We start from the raw sequence: 22816 nt of genomic DNA, 5'->3' as shown, positions 1-22816 counted from the left end.
TACACCTGGGATTCTGGCTATAGTGTATCTTTAATGAGCCTTTGGGGTATTTTATTTAGTGGTCACCTCTAGTTGATATAGCTTGTTAAGGATGACAGCAATGTGTCCTGGACGACAGGTATATTCCCCCAGTATTTGAGATGTGGTCCCTTTAAAGTGAAACTACACTGCATCTGAGTTTCACAAACCAGAAACCATATTTAATTCATTTTTAATATGCAAAGTAAACTCACCCATCCATCCATGTCTCCATGCTTTATTTTGCTGATAAATCACTTTGGGGCCATCTTGAGTCAGGGCAGATGATTTGTGTAGCATTTACTTCCTGGAATCCATCTACCCTTAGTTCAGGCATGCAGGCAGGAGAGAGTCTGTTTATCTGAGAAAGCCCCTCCTCCCCTCCTGAAGACTCCTGGGATGTATGACATCATTTGCCTAGCTATGGGAACCAGGAGTTAACTGAAGAAATGTAAAACAAGAGTGAAGTTCTGCTTTAAGGGAAACAGTTTGAAGACATTGTTGAATGTTTTTTACCCATGCAGAGTGAGGGGTTCTGGCATAGTCCAGCTAGAGAGGGGCTGACTTTCAGAACTCTCAGGATTGCTTATTAGGTTCCTTATAAGGGACCTGAAATTTCAGAGGTTTGGAGAGTTTTGGGTGGGAAGAACCTACAAACCTTGAAAACAGAGACTTTGGTCCTGAAGGGATTAATCACTCTGTGTGAGTTCAGAGGATGAGGAAGAGGAATCAGTCGGCAACTGGCCTTGAGAGAGTGAGCAGGACGCCTGTGTGATCAGGATGAACTGAGTGTAGGATGAAGCCACAGTTGCTAAGCTCTTTGGGACCCCTGAAGCCAACTGGAAACCCAGAGTGGGACTAGTATGGGGGCCGTGTGCCATTAACTTGTTTTGCATTCATAACCAGAGTATGGACTGTTTTATGTATTTGGCTGATGATCTCGGACTCAAGAAACAGATAACAAGGCCAATCCCTATTACAAGAAACAAGTTACACATTTCTGATGTGCTGGCCTTGCCTGGTTCTTCTCTCTGTTGTTTTAGGGGTTCCCCTGTTCAGTTCAACTACCACCACATCTGGTGGTCCTGTCCAACTAGCAGCCAGTTTTGGCAAGATGTATATTCTATAATCTCTGCCCTATAGGGCTGCTAGCTAAACATGGACAAACCATGACAAAAGCCTGGAAATCACTGACCCTCTCTACTGAAGTCTATGAATCACAAATACACCTTTGCATTGGCTGTCATTCAACAAAGACAGAAAACAGAAAAAAGGGAAAACACCGCGCTGTATCGAACTAACAAAAAACAGCTGCCAACCCTTCAAACAAACAAAGTAAAACAATTAAAACAGTAAATAGTGTAGCGCTACTATTAAGTGAATGTGTAATCCCGTGAGGGAAATCCGAATGCGATCACGGAAAAACAGATTGATCAGTGATCACGTGGAAAGGTCACATGGAAAAAGTCCATAAACAATCATGGAAAGAGTCCATATATAATCATAAATAAAATCCTCTGTGATGTGACTGGTGCACAAAAAGTATAATAGAAGTTTCTTCCAAGGGGATAGGAGTTTCAATAGTCAAATACAACCCGATAAGTCAGCTTGTCTGCAGAAATCACAAAGGTAGATGGAATACTCTTACCGAATGTGGTGGACTCACACGGTCTTACGACGGTTGAGTCGGAAATGTTTGGGGTCCCGACCTGGGACTAGATGGTAAGTTGGTGGACGCCCGACTGGATGTTGAGAGGACTCCAAACAACTGAAGACCGTAGGCGGTGTCTCGCAGGGGGATCTCCGAAGTCTTCTTTGTCCAATTCAGATGTGACTCGATTGGAAATTACAACCCCAGACGGGGGGTGGGAGATTTTAGGAAATTTAGACCAAAAAAGAAAGCTCCACATGGTGCGGGTCAAAAAAATCTTAACCATCGGGTTTTATTAAAAAGTCAAATAATTAAATAAAAATTATGACTGGTGATCACAAGTGAACAAAATAAAAGCAATGTGGGGTGCCAAAAAGCGAGCCCGACGCGTTTCGACATAGAGTGTCTTCAACAGGGGCTCGCTTTTTGGCACCCCACATTGCTTTTATTTTGTTCACTTGTGATCACCAGTCATAATTTTTATTTAATTATTTGACTTTTTCTTTTTCTTTTTTGGTCTAAATTTCCAAAAATCTCCCACCCCCCGTCTGGGGTTGTAATTTCCAATCGAGTCACATCTGAATTGGACAAAGAAGACTTCGGAGATCCCCCTGTGAGACACCGCCTACGGTCTTCAGTTGTTTGGAGTCCTCTCAACATCCAGTCGGGCGTCCACCAACTTACCATCTAGTCCCAGGTCGGGACCCCAAGCATTTCCGACTCAACCGTCGTAAGACCGTGTGAGTCCACCACATTCGGTAAGAGTATTCCATCTACCTTTGTGATTTCTGCAGACAAGCTGACTTATCGGGTTGTATTTGACTATTGAAACTCCTATCCCCTTGGAAGAAACTTCTATTATACTTTTTGTGCACCAGTCACATCACAGAGGATTTTATTTATGATTATATATGGACTCTTTCCATGATTGTTTATGGACTTTTTCCATGTGACCTTTCCACGTGATCACTGATCAATCTGTTTTTCCGTGATCGCATTCGGATTTCCCTCACGGGATTACACATTCACTTAATAGTAGCGCTACACTATTTACTGTTTTAATTATTCAACAAAGACAACCAACCCAAATTCCACAAAATTTAGAACCCCTGGGTCACACACTTCCTGCCTTTGTCATTCTTATCAAAACTAAACCACTGAATTTCTTAAGGTGGCCATAGATGGATCCTAATTCTGCCCTGTCAGATCAAAGACGCTCGATCAGGGGCTGCAGCCAATGACTGCATCACTTATCTGTGTATTCTGACAGCAGGGGAGTCTCCCCACTGTCAGAATACAAAAGTGCAGCGGGGATGATTCCCCCATCCATCTTCTTCCGGTCCCCCACCTTCCCTCTCTCCTGCCACTCCCCAGTCCCCCTCCCTCTTTATCTTGTCACATGCCTCTAGCTGCCTGGGTGAGATTTGCATTGGCATATAGTATGTTTTAACTTAAAATCTATAGAGTATACATATAAAATTTTAGTGATACCTTGGTAAAAATACATATATAGAAATATTAGCTATTAGATTATGCACACATTGAGCCTGATTTACTAAAACAGTTGAGCATGTTCATCACTTGGCAAAGGAATTTTCACTTGCAGTAGCTTAGTGAATGTGGGGAAAATTCACTTTTCAAAGTATACCAAATCAGATGCAAAGAAAAATGTAAAAAAAAACAGGATACTCGCTTGCATGTGATTGGCTGATTTAAGTCAACAGAGCTTCAACACATTTGCTATGCTAATGGTAATTCTCTTGTTAAAGTGTTACAAAACCCTGAGCACTTCATTCAGTATATCTAGTTTCCCACAGTACAAAGAACATGGAAATACAATAGTTTTAGTAAATCAGCTAAATACTTGTTCTCCTCAGCAGTTAGAACAGTCTTGTGACTTCTATCAGTGTCTGGTTAAAGCTTGTAGGAGGAGTTTTCATTCTCCTCTAATTGTCCTGTGAGCCTGTGAGGATGCAGGACCCCCAACCTTCTGTCTTGACAGTGCTGGTTGGCCCTGTGCTGATCACATGCACTCCCCCAAGAAAAAAAAAACTCTCTAGCAATACACACCATACTGAGCATGTGCAGCTTGTCCCCAAGCCTCTTTACCATCAGGAGATATATTGGGGACTCTGGAAAAAGGGGAAGATCAGAGGAGACAGGATCAAACAGCCTTTTCATGCAATGCAGAAAATTAACTCCTTAGATTCCACAGTGAGTATAACAAGTATATTTTACTGCATATACAGACTGATTTTACTGTTGTGAGTTTAGTAATACTTTAACTTTGCAAAGCTTAGATCTTGTATGGAACCTACATGGAGATTAGGGGTTGGGCGCATGGTTTCACGGGCCAAAGATATATTGCAGCCGGCCACTAAAATAATAAATATGGTAGACATCAATTCCAGTCTCAATTCATGAGTAAGTGTATTGGCTCAATGAATTGTTGCCACATAACTCAGAGTTCATAAACAAGAATACAAAGTCACAGCCCATGGTCATCCTACAGCCAGCCACTGCCAACCCTCTGGTCACATGAGGTAGTCCATATATATTTCTTTGGGGATACCAAAATCCCGTTCACCATTTCAAGTGAGTGTCTATTAAAGATTTCACATAAACATACTGATGCCAAGTGTGACTAGTGGGACACAACAATGAATTCAGACAATAATACAAGTTAGATTGATGGGGCAGGAGGATAACCTAATGTGGCACCCTTTAAAGTTACAAACTACACCCCTACTCCCCAGTTTGAGAATCACATATACCGTATATACTCGAGTATAAGCCGAGATTTTCAGCCTCTTTTTTGAGGCTGAAAGTGCCCCCCTCGGCTTATACTCGAGTCATCGCTGTCTGCCCGCTCGATCAGCGTGTCGAGCAGACAGACAGCGGCCATTCTATAATTCAAAAGCCGCGCCTCCGGCTCCGCCTTCGCCTGTGATAGGCGGAACACTGAATTTCCCAGCAGCCTGTGTTCCGCCTATCACGGACATCGTATCATCCTCGTACTACGGACGAGGATGATACGATGTCCGTGATAGGCGGAACACAGGCTGCTGGGAAATTCAGTGTTCGGCCTATCACAGGCGAAGGCGGCGGCGCAGCTTTTGAATTTTACAATGGCCGCCGAGGCGCCGACGAAGAGGGCACGGGACGGAGGCAAGGCAAGGCACGGCACGGGACGGGACGGGACGGGACGGAGGCAAGGCACGGCGGCAAGGCACGGCACGGGACGGAGGCAAGGAGGCAAGGCACGGGACGGAGGCTCGGGACAAAGGCTCGGGACACAGGTAGGCTGGACACACACACACACACACACACACACACACACACACACACACACACACACACACACACACGGATGGAGACACACACACACAGGGATGGATGGATGGATGGAGACACACACACACAGGGATGGATGGATGGAGACACACACACACAGGGATGGATGGATGGATGGATGGAGACACACACACACAGGGATGGATGGATGGATGGACACACACACACACAGGGATGGATGGACGGACACACAGGGATGGACGGACACACAGGGATGGACGGACACACAGGGATGGACGGACACACACACAGGGATGGACAGGCATGTCTCACCCTCGGCTTATACACGAGTCAATAAGTTTGCCAGTTTTTTTGGGGGTAAATTGGGGGCCTCGGCTTATATTCGGGTCGGCCTATACTCGAGTATATACGGTACTAGGATCACTCTTACTACATATGGTCTCTTGCAGTAGAAAGGGATATTGCCCACAATACTTCCTAAGCCCTGGTAAAGATAATCAACCATGACATGAAAATGAATAAATAAGTCCAGTATCGAACACTTACCCAAAATCTACAATGTTGGACCCGATGGCCTAAAATTTTGTGTGTTTCCTGATATAAGGGGTTCAGTGAGAGATGGCAGAAGAGCGTAACATTTCCTTGGACCAGAACCAAATGACTCCTCTACAACTCCCACCATTAAGAGCCCTATATAGGGCAGGAGGCGGTGCTGGAGTGATTCAGGCTGTCCTAGGATGGTTCAGGCGTACTGACAAATCTTTCTATGCCAAAGCTTTCCAGGCATTAGTTAAACACTCGGATAAATGCAGTGGTGTCTGGTGGTCAACATTTGGGGGGGCATCAAACAGACCTGGCCCTCACACTAGCCTCCTCCCCCTTCCCCCTGAGGCTCTAAATCATTCAATTGATCATATTGGCGATACTCTCACACTAAAGCCGCTACCCTGTCCCCACTCAATCAGTTGCCTTACCTTATGCTGTGATAGAGGGGTGGGGAGGAGGACGAGGTGACGGTGCACTGCTAAATCCGGAGTAGGCTGCTGCCAGGGCCGATGCTTCTCCTCCCGGGCCGAACAGGAGGCGGGTCCTGAGACCCGTCCTAAGACTCGCACCAATTGCGTCTCAGGAGCTGCTTCCTGATTGGCCGGGAGTAAAAACAGGAAGACATTAGCAAATATTAATTCACTAATGTCACACAAGTGGGTTGGCTCTGCGCCCTGAGCCCACCCATTTTCAAGCCAATTAGAGCCTCTAGCTCCAATCGCCTGCTTAAAAAAAAAGACAAAAAGAACCCCACAGATCCATGCGTCCAGCACCATGTATGGAGATTAGGCGCTGGTGGGGGCGCCCCTAATGGACAGGCCCCCACTGGATAAGTGTATAAATGTAGCAGGGGAGTAGGTTGAAAAAATAAATGCAGTTTTCACTCCTTTAAATGTGTTCTTTTATTATATAAACTCAAAAGTCCCAGTTTGACTTGAGTGCCCCTGGTACATAGTGGAAAACAATGGTAGCTAGGAAACAATGACGAGTGGGAACAGCGATCACACATTTCAATATATTCCAGAAAAGGCAACTTGGCCATTTAAACTGACATAAATGTCTTGCCTGTTGTAAACAGACAATGGTAAATATCTTGGCAATTCATGTGAAATGACACAAATAACAAGGAGCACAGCCGCCATATCTCTGAGATTGCATCCTGAGGTTTTAAAGGCCCACAAACAAATTACAGGGTGATTTTTATAACCGGTCAGGTTATGGTGAAGTGAGCCAGAAGAAACCATAATCTCCACTCTAAATGCCTGTGGGTTTTGAAGAACCACTATAGCAAAAATATTATATTCTGGAAACTGATAATAACCTATAATAGAAGCATTCAGTACATCAATTATTTTTACTATTTCCCGTGTCTTTATATTTTTATATTTATATTTTTCTCCATATTTACATGCACACTAAGCTTTCTCCCTATTGTAATGGTTGCAGGATAATAACAAAGTTAATTTATTGATATGCCTTTTTTATCGAAAACCAAAAAATGATTTCTGCTTAAAGGTTAACTCCACCTTTTGGGGAAAAAAATTCACCCATATTTGCAGAAATAAATAAGCATTTATTATTATTATTATTATTAAATTTTTTTGAAAACAAGCCTGAAAAGCATTGCAGCTGTCATCAGTGAATTATGGGTGCAATGCCAAGCTCCTGCAGACTCTTTCTCCAGCTCTCTGTCCATACTGAGGTTTCAGCTGAAAACCAATGGACTCTGAGTGTGGTGATCACTACAAATCCATCAGCTGCAGTGGTGCAGTAGTTTATTCCTTCACAGATCTCTGTAAATGAACGACCTGGCTGTATGATTTTAAATGTGACAGCTGCCACAAGCGAGAAGAAAGTAAATACGGGTGTACCATGTAGCAGAGTCCTTATGGTGAACTTAAGGTCATCCGTGGATTGAAATTTGGCCAGTTCAGCAGGGACTGACTGAATTTCGATCCATATATGGGCAGGAAGGTTGTACAGAAGTCGATCAACTTCTGTACAACCGCTATGTCGTATTTTCCCCACTCAATCATCACCATCGGCTATAGCCGGCAGAGCTGATCAGTGTATTCTGACTGCAAAGAAGTTTGCCCGCTGTCAGAATACAATAGCTTGTTGGGGAGATTTCCCTTATCTACATTGAGTGTGTGGATGGGGGAATGGAGTCAGCCTTCTGGTTGAATGAAAAACATAAGACTCATCTATGGGCTGCCTTAGCCTTTAACTGTTTCAAAAGTGTTTAGTTGGAGTTTGGGGTTTAATGTGTTTGTCCACAGGATGCCAATGCTAGAGTGATTTCACTGTAGAACTGACTGCATCTTAGGCCTCATACACACATGTGGTTTGGACTTTACTGCGCTTTTGGATGCAAAGGAGGCACATGTGAAGTGTACGGCCCACTGCCAGTAGCCTGTCAAAATCAATGACTGGCTGAGATACACAGAGGCTGGATGTTGTTCTGAGCAGTACTTGGGTACAGAGCCAAACTGACATGGACTGTCTGCATTTGGGGCAATCGTCCCTATATGCATACGGCCCTGTGTATGAGATCTTATACACGATTTTTTATTTTTCCAAGAGTCCAACCACGACGCTAGATGCCTGGAGTTTGCATGTTCTCCCTGTGCCTGCGTGGGTTTCCTCTGGGTACTCCGGTTTCCTCCCACACTCCAAAGACATGCTGGTAGGTTAATTGGCTCCTGTCTAAATTGGCCCCAGTATATGAATGTGAGTTTGGGACCTTAGATTGTAATCTCCTTGAATGTAGGGACCAATGTGAATGTACAATGTATGTGTAAAGCGCTGCGTAAATTGACGGTGGTATACAAGTACCTGAAATAATAATAATTAGGGCTGTGGAAATTAAAGATTAATTAATCGATTAATTTTTTTGATCGATCAAAACTCTTTTGATCGGTACTCACCTCTCCGCCGGATTCCGGGTCTTCAGGGAGTTTCGTCGGAGATCCATTGATGTCACGGACATCGATGTCTCCTCCCCCCTTCTGCAAGTGCCTCCGTCTGCTAACGAAGGGAAGGGGGAGGAGTCCGGTGACGCTGAAGTTGAACGTAACACGTATGGGGGAGGAGCTACGCATGACGTCTCCCGCTCCTGCTCTACGGAACTAACACGGTTGACGGCTTTACATGCTGTTTTTCTATCATCTTTATGTGAGTAGTTTGTGTTTGAACACAAAAATTTAATCTTATACTTAAGCGGTGAGCCCTTAGATCTCTTCTTTCTACCCATGACCTGAGGTCCTTGCTGAGATCTAAGGAGACGTGAGAGAAGTTTATGGTCCTTGTTAACCCTTTTGATACCCGCTTGCATGACCACCTGTTTGCACAGGGGTCCATGCCATAAGGTGAGAGTGATTATTTAGTCGGAGGTGGAGGGATTGTCACGCTACTGTGGAAAAAAATGACTTACGTCAGTGCTACAGTTTGAATTTAAAACGTATTTGTGTGAACTGTGAAGTTAAGTCATGGATTGTGGAAACTAACTAGTGTCGGGTGATTGTATATAGTGTATACCATATTTACCACTGACTAATGCAGAGTTGCAATGCAAGGAGATCAGCTAAAAGTAGTTGGATCTGTATGTGCGTTATAATTAATCGAAATGAGTCGATTAAAAAAAAACGATTAATAGAACACGAAAATTGTAATCAGTAACAGCCCTAATAATAATACTTTAAACATTGCCTTCTACGGCCCCTTTCACACTGACGTCCCGTTCAGGCCCGCCTGTCAGTTTTTCAGGCGGACCTGAACGGGTGCTCCATAGAGCTCTATGGAGCGTCGGATGTCAGCGGTGACATGTCCGCTGACATCCGACCCGCTCCGATCCGAAAAAGTGTAACGGAGGAAAAAGCTATTTTTCCATCCGTCTGCGGATCGGATCGGGTGACGACGGGCACTGCGGCCCGTCGTCATCCGATCTCCCATAGGGGAGAGCGGCGCTGTGACAGGTCCGTCCCTGCGCAGTATGCAGAGGCGGACCTGTCATCTCCCTGCTCAGCGGGGATCGACGGAGTGATCCCCGCTGAGCAAACGGATATCCACGGGGCGGATCAGAACTGATCCGCCCCGTGTGAAAGGACCCTAAAAGCAGAGGGTTAGGCCATCACTCCATAATATATCCCAAAAATAAAGGAGTATAGCTTATTTGGATGATTTCTGGGGGAACAGATCTTTTCTCCAGTGTCCAGCTGTGCATTCATTACTCCACATATACAGCCCAATATTACAGAGCCATTTGTTCCGGTCTCTATGTAAACCAAGCAGACTGGCTGTTTATATAACTTTTTTTATGTAACATCATATTCATAAGTAATGCTGTAAATATGAATTCATCAATACCTTATCAGAAATAATCATATCTAAAATGTATTAGCGGCAGTATTTTCTATTCTGCTCATTCTATGCAATTGCTAAGTGGGACCTTTTGTCATCACAGAATAATAACAGGAAAATAACTTTTCCTATTACAGAAGGTTTTTAAGGTCAAGTAGAATAACGGTATTGAGCTCATAATGGTAAGAATCAATTATCTTGTAACAGATGAAGGTCCAGAACAGATGGTGCAGGAGGATTTCATTCTTAGCTAAAAAAAAAAAAAAAAAAAAATCTGTCTAGATTCTATATACACTAGGTTGTATACTGGAGACGGATTTACCCTGAAACCATCGGCCTTGCGGGGATGTGGACCAGTGACTGCGCTGCTGCGTCACAACCATTTCTGCTGAACAGCCACGTCCCTTTCTGTTTGCAATGTAAATCAGGGCTGAATTTCAAGCCGCTATTTATTCATGAATGTGAAATAATAAGGAGGCTGCCTGGCCAGATATATTTAGATGTTAACAATTTGTTCCATGCCATGCACTAACTAGTTCATCTACAAGGTGAAGTTAAATATCAGCATAAAAGGAATATTCATTGTGACAGTCGGCTTGTAATAATGTGTGCCGTTTTCTCTATTTAGAGCTCTGCATTACTTCAAATATCAAAGGACAGACTGTTCCCTCTTATGACAAGCATCATTTTGGCTTCTGGTACAACTTGGGTCATCCGTCTGTACTTTGTGTAAGTAGCTTTACAATGTTTTTTAAAGGTATCAGTTAAAATGCACATTTTCACACGATTGCTTACCTGAAAAATGGACATACATGTGTACATGTGTATTCTCATTTTCTACAAGGCTGGAGACAAGGGGCAGTCGGAATAATGGTGTTTCATTATTAGTTACATCTACAAAACAGTAAAATGTAAGGGCAGCCATATGTGGATCAAAATGTATCCGGTTCAGTAGACTGGCTGAATTTTGATCCATGTATAGGCAGGCTGGTTGTACAGAAGTCGACCCGATTGCCGTCTGTACAACCAGCCTGTCGGGTTTTTCCTGAACGATCAGTGCCACGGTCAGAACAAAATAGCACAGCGGGAGTGCTTCCCCCATCCACATTGAATGTGCAAGGGGGGGGTCGGGTCATTAAAGGATAAGTTCACCTTGGGAACATGCTACAGGTTCCAAATGTCCCCGGGTGGGGTATCCACTCCCTGCGCCTGCTGTCACAATTTGAAAACAGGGCGGCCATGTAGGGCTCCATCCACACTGCCGCTTCATTCATTCACAGTTTCCTGCGAATGAAAGGCTACAAGGCTTGTCGTTCTCGATGAACTATAAGGGTGCTGGTGAGTACTCTCGTAGTCCCTTTGATCTTCCTGCTCTCAGGTAACTTAGGTACAAGCAGACATCTTTGAAAGTCTGCAGGGAGCTTGAAATTGCACCTGTGATCTGCTGATCATGGGTACAATGCTCTGCAAGCTGCTTAGAAAAAAAAAAACATAAATTACGCTTTTATCTGAAATTTTTTTTAACATTTATTATTTTTTTTAAGAGGAACTTACCCTTTAGGCTTGATTCACACCTATGCATTTTTAGTGCTTTTTTGCATTTTGCAGATTTGCACTACAGATCGTGTTCCATAGCAAACCATGTTAAATGGACTGTAGTGCAAATCTACAAAATGCAAAAAGCACTAGAAATGCATAGGTGTGAATCAGGCCTTAGGCTGGGTTCACACTGCACACGGATGTGGCTGACGCCATGACACCAGGGGTCTGGTCTTTCCCTGTTCTCCATTTCAGGGATGAATAAGGCCCAGATTTTTGTCTCGATTCGGACCTGAAACGGAGCCAAAGACGCACGGACCTCTGTGCAATTCGCACCCGAGATTTTTGAACCGTCTCCATAGAGCGTCGGTCACAATTTCATGTCATGGGAATTGGATGCAGAGAAAACCTGCATCCAATTCGCAATAGTGTGAACCCAGCCTTAATGTATGGTCAAGTTTAGTCCATTCACCAGCAGTTCAAACACCTCATGAATGAACAGATGTTCAGACAAGAGGTCATTTCTTTCTCTTGGTTTTTGCGTTCTCCTTGATAATTGTAGCATCCTCTATTTTTAGTCTCCCATTGGGTAGATTTTTTTTCTTTTCATTTACTGTCTCTGACTCCCAATAGCAACACACACTGAAAAAAAAAGAAAAAAGGGCTATACATGGGTCATAATAAAAGCCAACAACATTTAGAGGGCTTTCACACCGAGGCACCTAGGGTGTCAGCAGTAAAGCATTGCTATTTTTAGCGCTGCTGTACCGTCATTTTAGTGGCGCTATTCGGCCGGTGCGGTTTTAACCCCAAAAAGGGTTAAACCCACCTGCAAAACGCCGCTGGAGAGTTCACCGCTCCTTCACTGCTCCAAAGAAGCTGCTGGCAGGGCTTTTTCTGATGCCCTGCCAGCGCACCGCTCCAGTGTGAAAGCCCTTGAGCTTTCACACTGGAGTGAATGGAGCCGCTTTTCTCAGACGCTATGCAGGCGCTATTTTTAGAGCTGTAGTGCCTGAAAAACGCCGGCAGTGTGAAAGGGCACACACATTAGGACATGTTTTGTTAAGGCAGTGTATTCATTGGAATGTGCTGCTCAACAAAGAAAACGGACCATAAAAATATGCATGCACCATTATTGGAAACACAGCTCACCACAGTGCACATTATTGTGTTAGCAGGCGTTGTGGTTGTGGTGCACTACAACACAGGTGTTTTGAGAAATTGCCTCAGAATGTTATTTAGAATGAATTTATTTGTAGCATGCCAAAATAATAGTGTCAATCCTGCGTTAGTTACATAGTTGGTAAGTGATTTACATAAAACAAAATCAACAGAAAAAGGCAGCACTATGCAAAAACCCACTGTGATATTAACAGTGTACTAACTTAAAGTGAAAACATATAAACGTTTATTTAGTCCCTAATGAGTTGCAGAAAGATCCTTTGTTAATTGCACCAAGAATGGTGAGAAAGTCCAGTGATATTCCAAATTCAGCGAAATAAGGATGCTGTCACCAACACCTCCACACATGCAGAAAAAAGGTTGAATAAAGACAACAGTCCATCCAGTTCAACCTGTTTAGGTGTATGTGTGTAGAAAAATCATTTCCCAAAGCCCTGTATATTGTTTTCACTAAGATGCACAACCAAGAGTTTTTAAAACACCACCGATTGTGGAAGAGAGGACCACATCCTTACCGCCCTGACAGTGAAAAATCCTGGTGGCCCCTGACAAGCGGCAGTGGTGGTCCCTGACATAGTGGTCCCTGACATGGTGATCGCTGACAATCGGCCCCTGACGAGCAGCACTGGTGATCCCTGACAAGCGGCACTGGTGATCCCTGACATGGCGGTCCTTGATAAGCAGCACTGGTGTTCCCTGACATGGTGGTCCCTGGCAAGTAGCACTGGTGGTCCCTGACATGGTGGTCCCTGACATTCGGCACTGGTGGTCCATGGCTGGTGGGCCCTGACATGGTGGTCCCTGACAAGCCGCACTGGTGGTCTCTGACATACTTAACTGGTGGTCTCTGACATACTTAACTGGTGGTCCCTGACATTCGGCACTGGTGGTCCCTGACATTCGGCACTGGTGGACACTGATGAGCTGCACTGGTTTGCATTTATATTAAATGCATTAAATGTATTCATACTGCATTAAATTAATATTATATTAATATGCATTTATATTAAAATGATTTGTGTTTGTGTATGTGTGTAAAAAAATCATTTTCCAAAGCCCTGTATATTGTTTTCACTAAGATGCACGACCAAGAGTTTTTAAAACACCGATTGTGGAAGAGAGGACCACATCCTTACCACCCTGACAGTGAAAAATCCTGGTGGTCCCTGACATAGTGGTCCCTGACATGGTGATCGCTGACAAGCGGCACTGGTGGTCCCTGACATTCGACCCCTGACGAGCAGCACTGGTGATCCCTGACAAGCGGCACTGGTGGTCCCTGACATTCGACCCCTGACGAGCAGCAGTGGTGATCCCTGACAAGCGGCACTGGTGGTCCCTGACATGGCGGTCCTTGATAAGCAGCACTGGTGGTCCCTGACATGGTGGTCCCTGGCAAGTAGCACTGGTGGTCCCTGACATGGTGGTCCCTGACATTCGGCACTGGTGGTCCATGGCTGGTGGGCCCTGACATGGTGGTCCCTGACATTCGGCACTGGTGGTCCCTGACATTCGGCACTGGTGTACACTGATGAGCTGCACTGGTTTGCATTTATATTAAATGCATTAAATGTATTCATTTAAATGTATTTATTAAATGCATTAAATTAATATTATATTAATATGCATTTATATTAAAATGCTTTGCATTTATAAGGCTGTAACCGTGTGTTATGTATGGCTTGCTGGCTGCAAAATGAGGGGTGTGATTTATGTTGAAGTGGGCGAGTTTACATTTACATGTACAAGCCTAGTGTACCTCCCACATTCACTCTCATCCCAAGGATTCATGGGAAATGTAGGCTGATTACAGTTAGAGAGAGAGAAGAGGATAAAATGCAATTCCTACTGTTCTAAGAGATCCTCCCTGACAGAAAGGATGATGCATTTTTTGAATCACAAAACTGACTTCCTGAAAATTCAACCAGTCATATCTCTTAAATGGTAAGAAGTTTCACAAATGTAATAACTGTTAAGTGTTTTGTGTGTGTGTGGGGCAGGGGGGGGGGGTGCTGTACTAATGGGGGATGCTTTAATTATGAGGATTCAGAGCATGATGAGATGTGACTGGCAGAGAAGCGGTTTAACCTTAAGCTACGTAGGTGCTTTTTCACCATCAGGGCAGTATGGATGTGGAACTCCCTTCCACAATCGGTGGTGTCAGCGGGAAGTATGGATAGTTTTAAAAGACTTTTGGATGGGAATCTTAGCAAAAACAATATACAGGGATATGGGAAATGAAAAAACACACACACCTATACAGGTTGAACTGGATGGGCTGTTGTCTTTATTCAACCTTAACAACTATGTAACTATGTAGCTGCAGGCATACTATACAAAGTTGTGCAGTCAGTAGGTGTTATGGCAAGTTTGCTAGAATATAGCAATGACTACCAAATTAGCCTCTACTGTTTGTATCTGTCACTAATAATGATCACACCTACAATATGCCACTTCATACAGTATATAGAGTCAGCAACAACACTCTACACAGTTACAAATGGCAGTCTTTCTTCCACTAGCACCAAGGATGGAACACTATTTCTCCCATTGACAACATTGATAGGGCACTATACCTTCCATTGACACCAACACCAACATTGGGGGACTCCCACCTACACCAGAGAGGGGGCACTATTCCCCCCACTGACATCAGTGATGGGGCAATATTCCTTCCACTCACACCAACATAGGGAAACTATTCTCCCCATTGACACAATGTGGCCACTATTTCTCACCACAGAGGTGCTGTGTAATTTATTTACTCCCACTGACCACCAAGCTTGAGTCATTATCTATTCCCACTGACCACAGTCTGGCCCTACTAAAGTCTGGAGGACAATAAACTGGCCCTTTGTTTAGTAAGTTTGGAGACCCCTGTACTCAGGCAACACATTGAAATGCACCATAGTGCATCGTGGCACAAGATTTGTAACATTTCTGATATTTGTTGCATTGGAATCCTATTGCTATTATTATGGGCTACCTTAATTGAACAACAATAATGCATGGCATATTGCGTGGTATAATGTGCATAATGCACATGCATTATTGCACACAAATGGAAATAAGCCATAAGAAAATGTTGTAACTACAAAAGTTGTGTATGAATACTGTTTAAGAAGCCTGAGAAAGCAAAAAATAAAGAAAATAATAAGAATAATTAATTGTGGATTGGTGAGTTTTGGAACCGATTACAACTGTAACAGAAACTTTTTTTATTTTATTTAACAGACAGACGATAAAGGTGTCTTTTCCACGGATCTTTCTTTGGAGTATGAGATTGCTGCTAATACATTTAATCTGAGCCCTCATCAAGTATGGGATCTTTCAGCTCAAGCGATCGATTACATTTTTGCACCCGACGATATCAAATCGCATTTAAAGGAGAAATGGTCATTGCTAAAGCCAAGTAAAGTGATATGAAGTATTGGCACCAGCTGGCATATATACTCAGGGGTACAGGAGCAATATTGTATGAATTTCAAAGATACTCAGGTTCACACCATCTACTGAATTTTATAAAACTTTAAAGACGTCCATTGAACTACTTTGGTGTGAGGTGAAGATTGTCCCATCATGCTGCTGGTCTACCAGTTTAGAGTAGAGAACTTTACATTTCTAGGTCCTGCCTTACTAGAACTACTTTAGTTAAACCCTGAATTGGGGGCAGGTCTCAGACTAATGTAGGTGTTTTGTGTATAGCTTCATCACTAAGCTGGTCATATGTGAGCTCATAACAGGACTTGTTCTTCATCATGGACAAGCGTGGAGCTTTCAGTAATAAGCATTAGCCTGCAGTAATAAGGAATGTTATAATGGTGGGGTAATAAAAATGATGTTTTGTGGGGGAAGGCCCCAGTTATCTAGTTCTGGTTTTGCCACTGGAGATCCTCAATCCCCTAGCCATCTAGGGAATATATACGCACAAATAAAGCTGCAGGGTGGTGGGACTTGGAAACACTCATCACCCTCTAAACTATTTTTGGTGCAGTGCCCTGCAAACCAATACACAGTGCCCAAAATATATATAGGTCCTTCAGGGCCCCTACCTTATTAGCCACATCCAGTCCAAGCCAATTCTGGCACTCCTCTCCTACATGTAAAAATCATAATTTAAAATTTCTCAGAACCCCCAAACATTATATATGTTTTTTTTTTAGCAAAAATCCTAGGGAATAAAATGGCGGTCGTTGCAATTTTCTATATCACGTGTATTTGCACAGCAATTTTTCAAACCTGATTTTTTTGGGAAAAAAAACACTCACAAATAAAAAAAAAAAAAAGAAAGATTAAAGTTAGCCCAATTATTTCTATAAAGTGAAAGACGATGTTGCGCTGAGTAAATTGATACCTAACATGTCACAATGCGCACACTCGTGGAATGGCGCCAAACTTCGGTACTTAAAAATCTCCATAGGCTATGCTTTGAAAATGTATACAGGTTACCAGTTTAGAGATATAGAGGAGGTCTTGCGCTAAAATTATTGCTCTCGCTCTGACCTTTGCGGCTATACCTCACATGTGTGATTTGGTCACCCTTTATATATGCAGCCGCAATTTTTTTGTTTTTTTTATTACAGTTTCTTTTTAATTTGTTTGTTTTTTGATCACTTTTATTCCCATTACAAGAAATGTAAGCATCCCTTGTAATAGGAATAGGGCAAGACAGGTCCTCTTAACGGAGAGATCTGGAGTCTAATGCCGCGTACACACGACCGGACTTAGGTCCGACAGACTTTCTGACGGAATTTTCGAATGAACGGACTTGGCCACACACAATCACACCAAAGTCCGACGGATTCGAATGTGATGACGTATGACTGGACTAGAATAAGGAAGTTCATAGCCAGTAGCCAATAGCCAATAGCTGCCCTAGCGTCAGTTTTTGTCTGTCGGACTAGCATACACACGACGGATTTCTCGGTAGGAACTGGGTCCGGCGGAGTTCTGGCGGAAAAATTGGAAACATGTTCCATTTCTAAAGTCTGTCAGACTTTTTTGAATCAAAAGTCCGCTGCAGCCCACACACGATCGAATAGTCTGCCGGAATTGTTCCGTCGGACTTTTGATGTTGAAAAGTCTGGTCGTGTGTACGCGGCATAAAAGTCCGCAGATTTCTCCTCTAAGCTGGAAACCCTGAGATAAAAAAAAAAAAGTGAGTCTTTCCACCTAAAAAAAACAGCAGTGTTTACATCTGCCGGAGCCAGAAGTGACACCATGACGTCCCTCCTGGCCTCTGAAAGTCAAAGAGACAACAGGGGACCATCTGGTCCTCGGTCAGCTCTATGATAAATAGTAAAGTGCGGCGCTATTGAAAGTGAATAAATATTTCAAAATCAAAAAATATAAAAAGAAATATTCAATCTCCTAGACAAACCGTGAAAGTGATAGTGTAACGAAATACATTACTTGTGTCAATGATCAGGACAAATAAATTGACAATAAAACTGAATTATAAATACTTCATGAAGTGCATAAAGTGAAAAATTGCAAATTAAATACAATAGTAACTACTATAAATGCATAATCAAGTCCGTATAGTGAAAATTACCCAAACTATAAATGCGTGATAAAGTGCTAAAAAAAATTAAAGTGACTGTGTGTGTGAGTTGTCTGAAGATATCCACCACCATATGGAAAAAGGCTTACCGGATACAATGGACTCAACGAGGCATATGCTTAATGAGTCTCAAAGGCTTATTGGCGTAATCACACCCGGGGAGATATGCAGCAACTCCGAACTCCAGTATGCATCCAATACAGGCATAGCAGCCACTATACTTTTGGTGGATTTCCACAGACCCAATCTAGTGACGAATCCTGCCTGTTTTTGATGCATACTGGAGTCTGAAGTTCAAAGTTCAGTAGCGCCGCACTTTACTACTTCACAATTGTTTTAATATATCACAGAATTTCTGTTGTGCTGGCAGCTAGTATTGATATCTTAGACAGCGCGGTTTTCTCTTTTTATAATTCTAGCTTATTGGTAAATGGCCGCTGCCATATGAATTTGATTAATTCTCCGGCTCCCTGATCGCACAGGCAAGCCAGGAGAAGCACTGGAGGGCGGCGGGAGATATCCCCTCCCACCGCCTGTAAAAACAATCACGTGGCTAAAAAGCACCACAGGGTGGAGGGAATGGGGGGTAGTCCCTTCCCGCTGCTTGTAAAAGCAATCAAGTGGCTAAAAAGCCGCTATGATTGTTTTTCCATTGCAGGGAATCGCCGGCAGAGAATAACGATATGTGAAGCCTGCAGGACGTCATATGACGTCGACCTAAGGTTAAGTGTTAAAGAATAAGTTCACCTTTTTAAAAAAAATATATAATAAATACACATACAAAAAAAAATGGAGCCTGCAGAGCATTGCACCCACAGTCAGCGAATCACGGGTGCAGTGTCAGGCAGACACTACCTGCAGCTCTGTTGCCCATAGAGTGAGGGGAAAAAAGTATGTGATCCCCTGCTGATTTTGTATGTTTTGCCCAATGACAAAGAAATGATGAATCTATAATTTTAATGGTAGGTTTATTTTAACAGTGAGAGACAGAATAACAACAAATAAATCCAAAAAAAAATTTCAAAAAAGTTATAAATTGATTTGTTGCCTATGACCCCACGAACACCATCCCCACTGTCAAACATGGAGGTGGAAACATTAGGCTTTGGGGGTGTTTTTCTGCTAAGGGGACAGGACAACTTCACTGCATCAGAGGGATGATGGACGGGGCCGTGTACCTTCAAAGCTTGGTTGAGAACCTCCTTCCCTCAGCCAGGACATTGAAAATGGGTGATGGATGGGTATTTCAGCATTATAATGACCGAAAACACAGCCAAGGCAACAAATGAGTGGCTCAAGAAGAAGCACATTAAGGTCCTAGAGTAGCCTAGCCAGTGTTCAAATCTTAATCCCATAGAAAATATGTGGAGGGAGTTGAAGGTTTGAGTTACCAAACATCAGCCTCGGAACCTTTATGACTTGGAGAGGATCTGCAAAGAGGAGTGGGACAAAATCCCTCCTGAGATGTGTGCAAATCTGGTGGCCGACTACAAGAAACGTCTGACCTCTGTGATTGCCAACAAGGGTTTTGCCACCAATTACTAAGTCACTAAGGAGTCAAATAATGATTTCACTCATTAAAATGCAAATCAATGTATAACGTTTTTGAAACGCATTTTTCTGGATATTTTTGTTGTTCTGTCTCTCACTGTTAAAATAAACCTACCATTAATATTATAGATTGATCATTTCTTTGTCAGTGGGCAAACATACAAAATCAGCAGGGGATCACATACTTTTTTTTCCCCCTCACTGTACCTCTCTATGAGCTTCCTGTTACAGTATCACAGGTGGTATGAATGCACTATGAGCGTGCCAATCACCACTCTCATAGTCCATTGAGAACTACAAGCCATTTGCTGCAGTGGCAGACAGAACTTGTAGTTCTCTCATTTATAGATTCCTGTGAATGAAGGACATGGCCATATGTCAAACTTTGACAGTGGGTGCGGGGAGAGGAACCCAAAGGTGAACTTAGCCTTTAAGAGCGTAGTGACAGCGCACACCCGGAGCATTGTCACTGTGCATGGAGTGATAGAAGGCGCTATATCCGCTCACTGTATCTCTTTTTCTCCTCTCTCCCCATGATTAGGAAATGGTGATTGGAGAGAGAAGTGCAGGCCGGTGAGGAGCACAGGTCTGCCGATACCTCCCCCCTCTGTTGACTGTCTGCCCCAATACCCCTGAGAGGAACCTGATCGCTTCCTCCTCCTTCCTACATAGAGAAGAGACAACTTCTCCCAGCTCGGTCTCCCTCTGGTAAACACCTGTACAGTCTCTTATCAGAGGGATCATAGACGTGTGCACAGGGTGTGCAGGGTGTACCTGGGCACACCTTAATCACCTTGTGTGCATTAGCATTGCTCTGTGTACAGGCAGGGAGATGGGAAAGATCTCCCTCTTACCTGCACACTTCTCTTACACTGTGTCAGCAGGGAGATCATTGTTCCGCGGTCATATATCTGTAGACACACACCCACATGTATGTTTGAGCTTTGGGGTGTACACCCTAATGCATTAGGCTGTGCACACCCTATGAGAGGGATTCAGCCCGAAGCGCAGATCTGCGGCTGATACCTGTGTTACATTGTAGTGCAGATATTGGTTTATAGTGTGCAGAAAATGGACAAATCACATTTCATCAAATTTTTTGGCACACATCGCAAATACTTTTTATCACAGGTGGCACACTGTTTTGTTTATTTGGCACCTAAAATGGTCAGAAATGCAAACACTGGGAAAGCAGGGACATGGAGGGGTTTGATTGCACACAAATTGCACCCACATTTCATGGACTTCCTTTCTAATCTGGGGGATAATCATGTATCTGTACCAGTTTAATTTCTAACTGCTCTGGAAAAGCAGAGCAACCTTATTGGTTGCAGAGGTCAGCACCACTGTTATTTAGTTGCACTACTTTCCTGCTAAGTACTCCATAATAGCTGAAGGCCTGTAGATTTTAAAAGATTAACTCAGAAAACAACCTTTTTATAGAAAAAAATGAACTATTATTAAAGGAGTACTATTGCCCAAGGGTTTTTGGCTGTACTTCTATCGATCCCAGGAATGCAGTTCGTTCTGCATCTGCTGTCGGGCAATGTCACAGAGCCGGTCCAGGCTCTGAAAAGATCCCAACCATATGGTCGGGATCCACCCAGATGCCTGGTCCAGCAGCTGGCTAGGTCTCTCAGCAAGCCTCTGAGAGCCTGAGCCAGTTCCTCCAGCCCCCTCCACAGCCCAGTACTCCTGTGAGCGCTGGAGGGGAGAGCAGAGAGCCGGTGACTGACAGTAACCTATTCTCTGAAGACCAAAAGCTGAGGGATCAGCGGTGTTTGATTGCTCAGTTCTCAGTCTGGAGCTGCCGGGGAACACATGCAGCATCCACCTAGGTGATTATAATGTTATTTTACAAATCCTATACTTCTCTTATAAAGAATATACATATTTTTTTATTTTCATTTTAGAGCAGGGAAGGGCTACGACTCCTGTCAGGGAAAAAAAAAAAAAAACCTAACTGTATCTCAGGGAGATTTCCTCCTCCTTCCTGTTGTGTAAAAGTGTTACTAAACCCGCAACAGTAAAATCAGTCTGTATATGCAGTGAAACATGCTTGTTATACTCACCGTAGAACCAAAGGGGTTAATCCTTTGCATTGTGCAAAAAGGTTTTGATCCTGTCTTCTCTGATCCTCCCATTCTTCCACTGTCCCCAATCCATCTTCTGATAGAACAGAGCCATGGGGGCACTCTGCACATGCTCAGTTTGGTGTGTATTGCTAGAGAGTTGTTTTCTTTTTTGGGAGGGTGCATGTGATCAGCACAGGGCCAATCAGCACTGTCAAGACAGAGGGTCAGGAGTCCTGCAGCCTCATAGCTTTAACCAGACACCGATAGAAGTCACAAGACTGCTATATACTGCTGATGAGAAAAGATATTTATCAGTTTATATTTACTAAAATAATTGCATTCCCATGTTCTGTGTACTGTGGGAGACCAGATATAGTGAATGCAGGCTCCTGGGTTTAGTAACACTGTTACAGGAAGTGAGAGGATATCTTTCCTATTTGAGGGAAATGAGATATGTCCCCAATGGAGGATCGCCCCTCTATTCCTGTTATGGTGGCAACTCAAAATTTTAGATTACCTCTCACTTTGAGTCCTGGTTACATTGGTGATCAGGACAATTGGAGAAATATTCCCAGTGGGGACACAGACAGCAATAAAAACCAGACAGTGCTTCTAGCCCCACTATCCAAATCTGAAATAAGTTTTTTTTTTTCCTTAAATGTACTTTAATCTTAAGAAAATAGTGTTTTATAAAGTTATGATGTCATCATCACATTTCAATGGAACTGATTGTGTTTTTATTGTCTCTGTCAAAACACCCCTAAATAAAAATCTCTTCTTTCCCGTCTGGTTGGTCTGTGTATGTATTAGTATAGTTACTGCTTTCTTCTGCTTGCATCATTTTGCTCCAGATGGAAATGTTTTTCATGATAGATTGCTTGGTAAAGCCATGGCAGTGTGAAGTGGAACACAGATGTACTTCTATAGGGTAGCGGCCTCATCTATCCAGTCACATGTCACAAGGAAGGCAAAGTGACGAGTGACTGAATACACAATCCAGTGCTGGATCTCAGTGGT

The 22816-nt window shown here is 43.3% G+C and overlaps 1 protein-coding gene across 1 annotated transcript in view; it reads left to right on the top strand.

Annotated features, from left to right (window-relative positions):
• MAPDA (N6-Methyl-AMP deaminase) overlaps positions 1–22586 on the top strand; it is a 64934-nt gene extending 42348 nt beyond the window's left edge. Inside the window, exons 9-10 of the mRNA XM_077474279.1 lie at positions 10518–10618; positions 15845–22586. Of these exons, the coding sequence (XP_077330405.1) occupies positions 10518–10618; positions 15845–16036 (293 nt within the window). The 3' untranslated portion in view covers positions 16037–22586. The remainder of the gene's footprint in view (positions 1–10517; positions 10619–15844) is intronic.
• The last annotated feature ends 230 nt before the right edge of the window (positions 22587–22816 follow it).

Source organism: Lithobates pipiens, unplaced genomic scaffold (assembly GCF_037356315.1).
Source record: "Lithobates pipiens isolate NorthernLeopardFrog02 unplaced genomic scaffold, aLitPip1_a1.2 Scaffold_8, whole genome shotgun sequence".
In the NCBI taxonomy this organism is placed as follows: domain Eukaryota; kingdom Metazoa; phylum Chordata; class Amphibia; order Anura; family Ranidae; genus Lithobates; species Lithobates pipiens.
The sequence above is the reverse complement of the archived record's forward strand: the minus strand, read 5'-3'. Positions and strand labels throughout refer to the sequence as shown.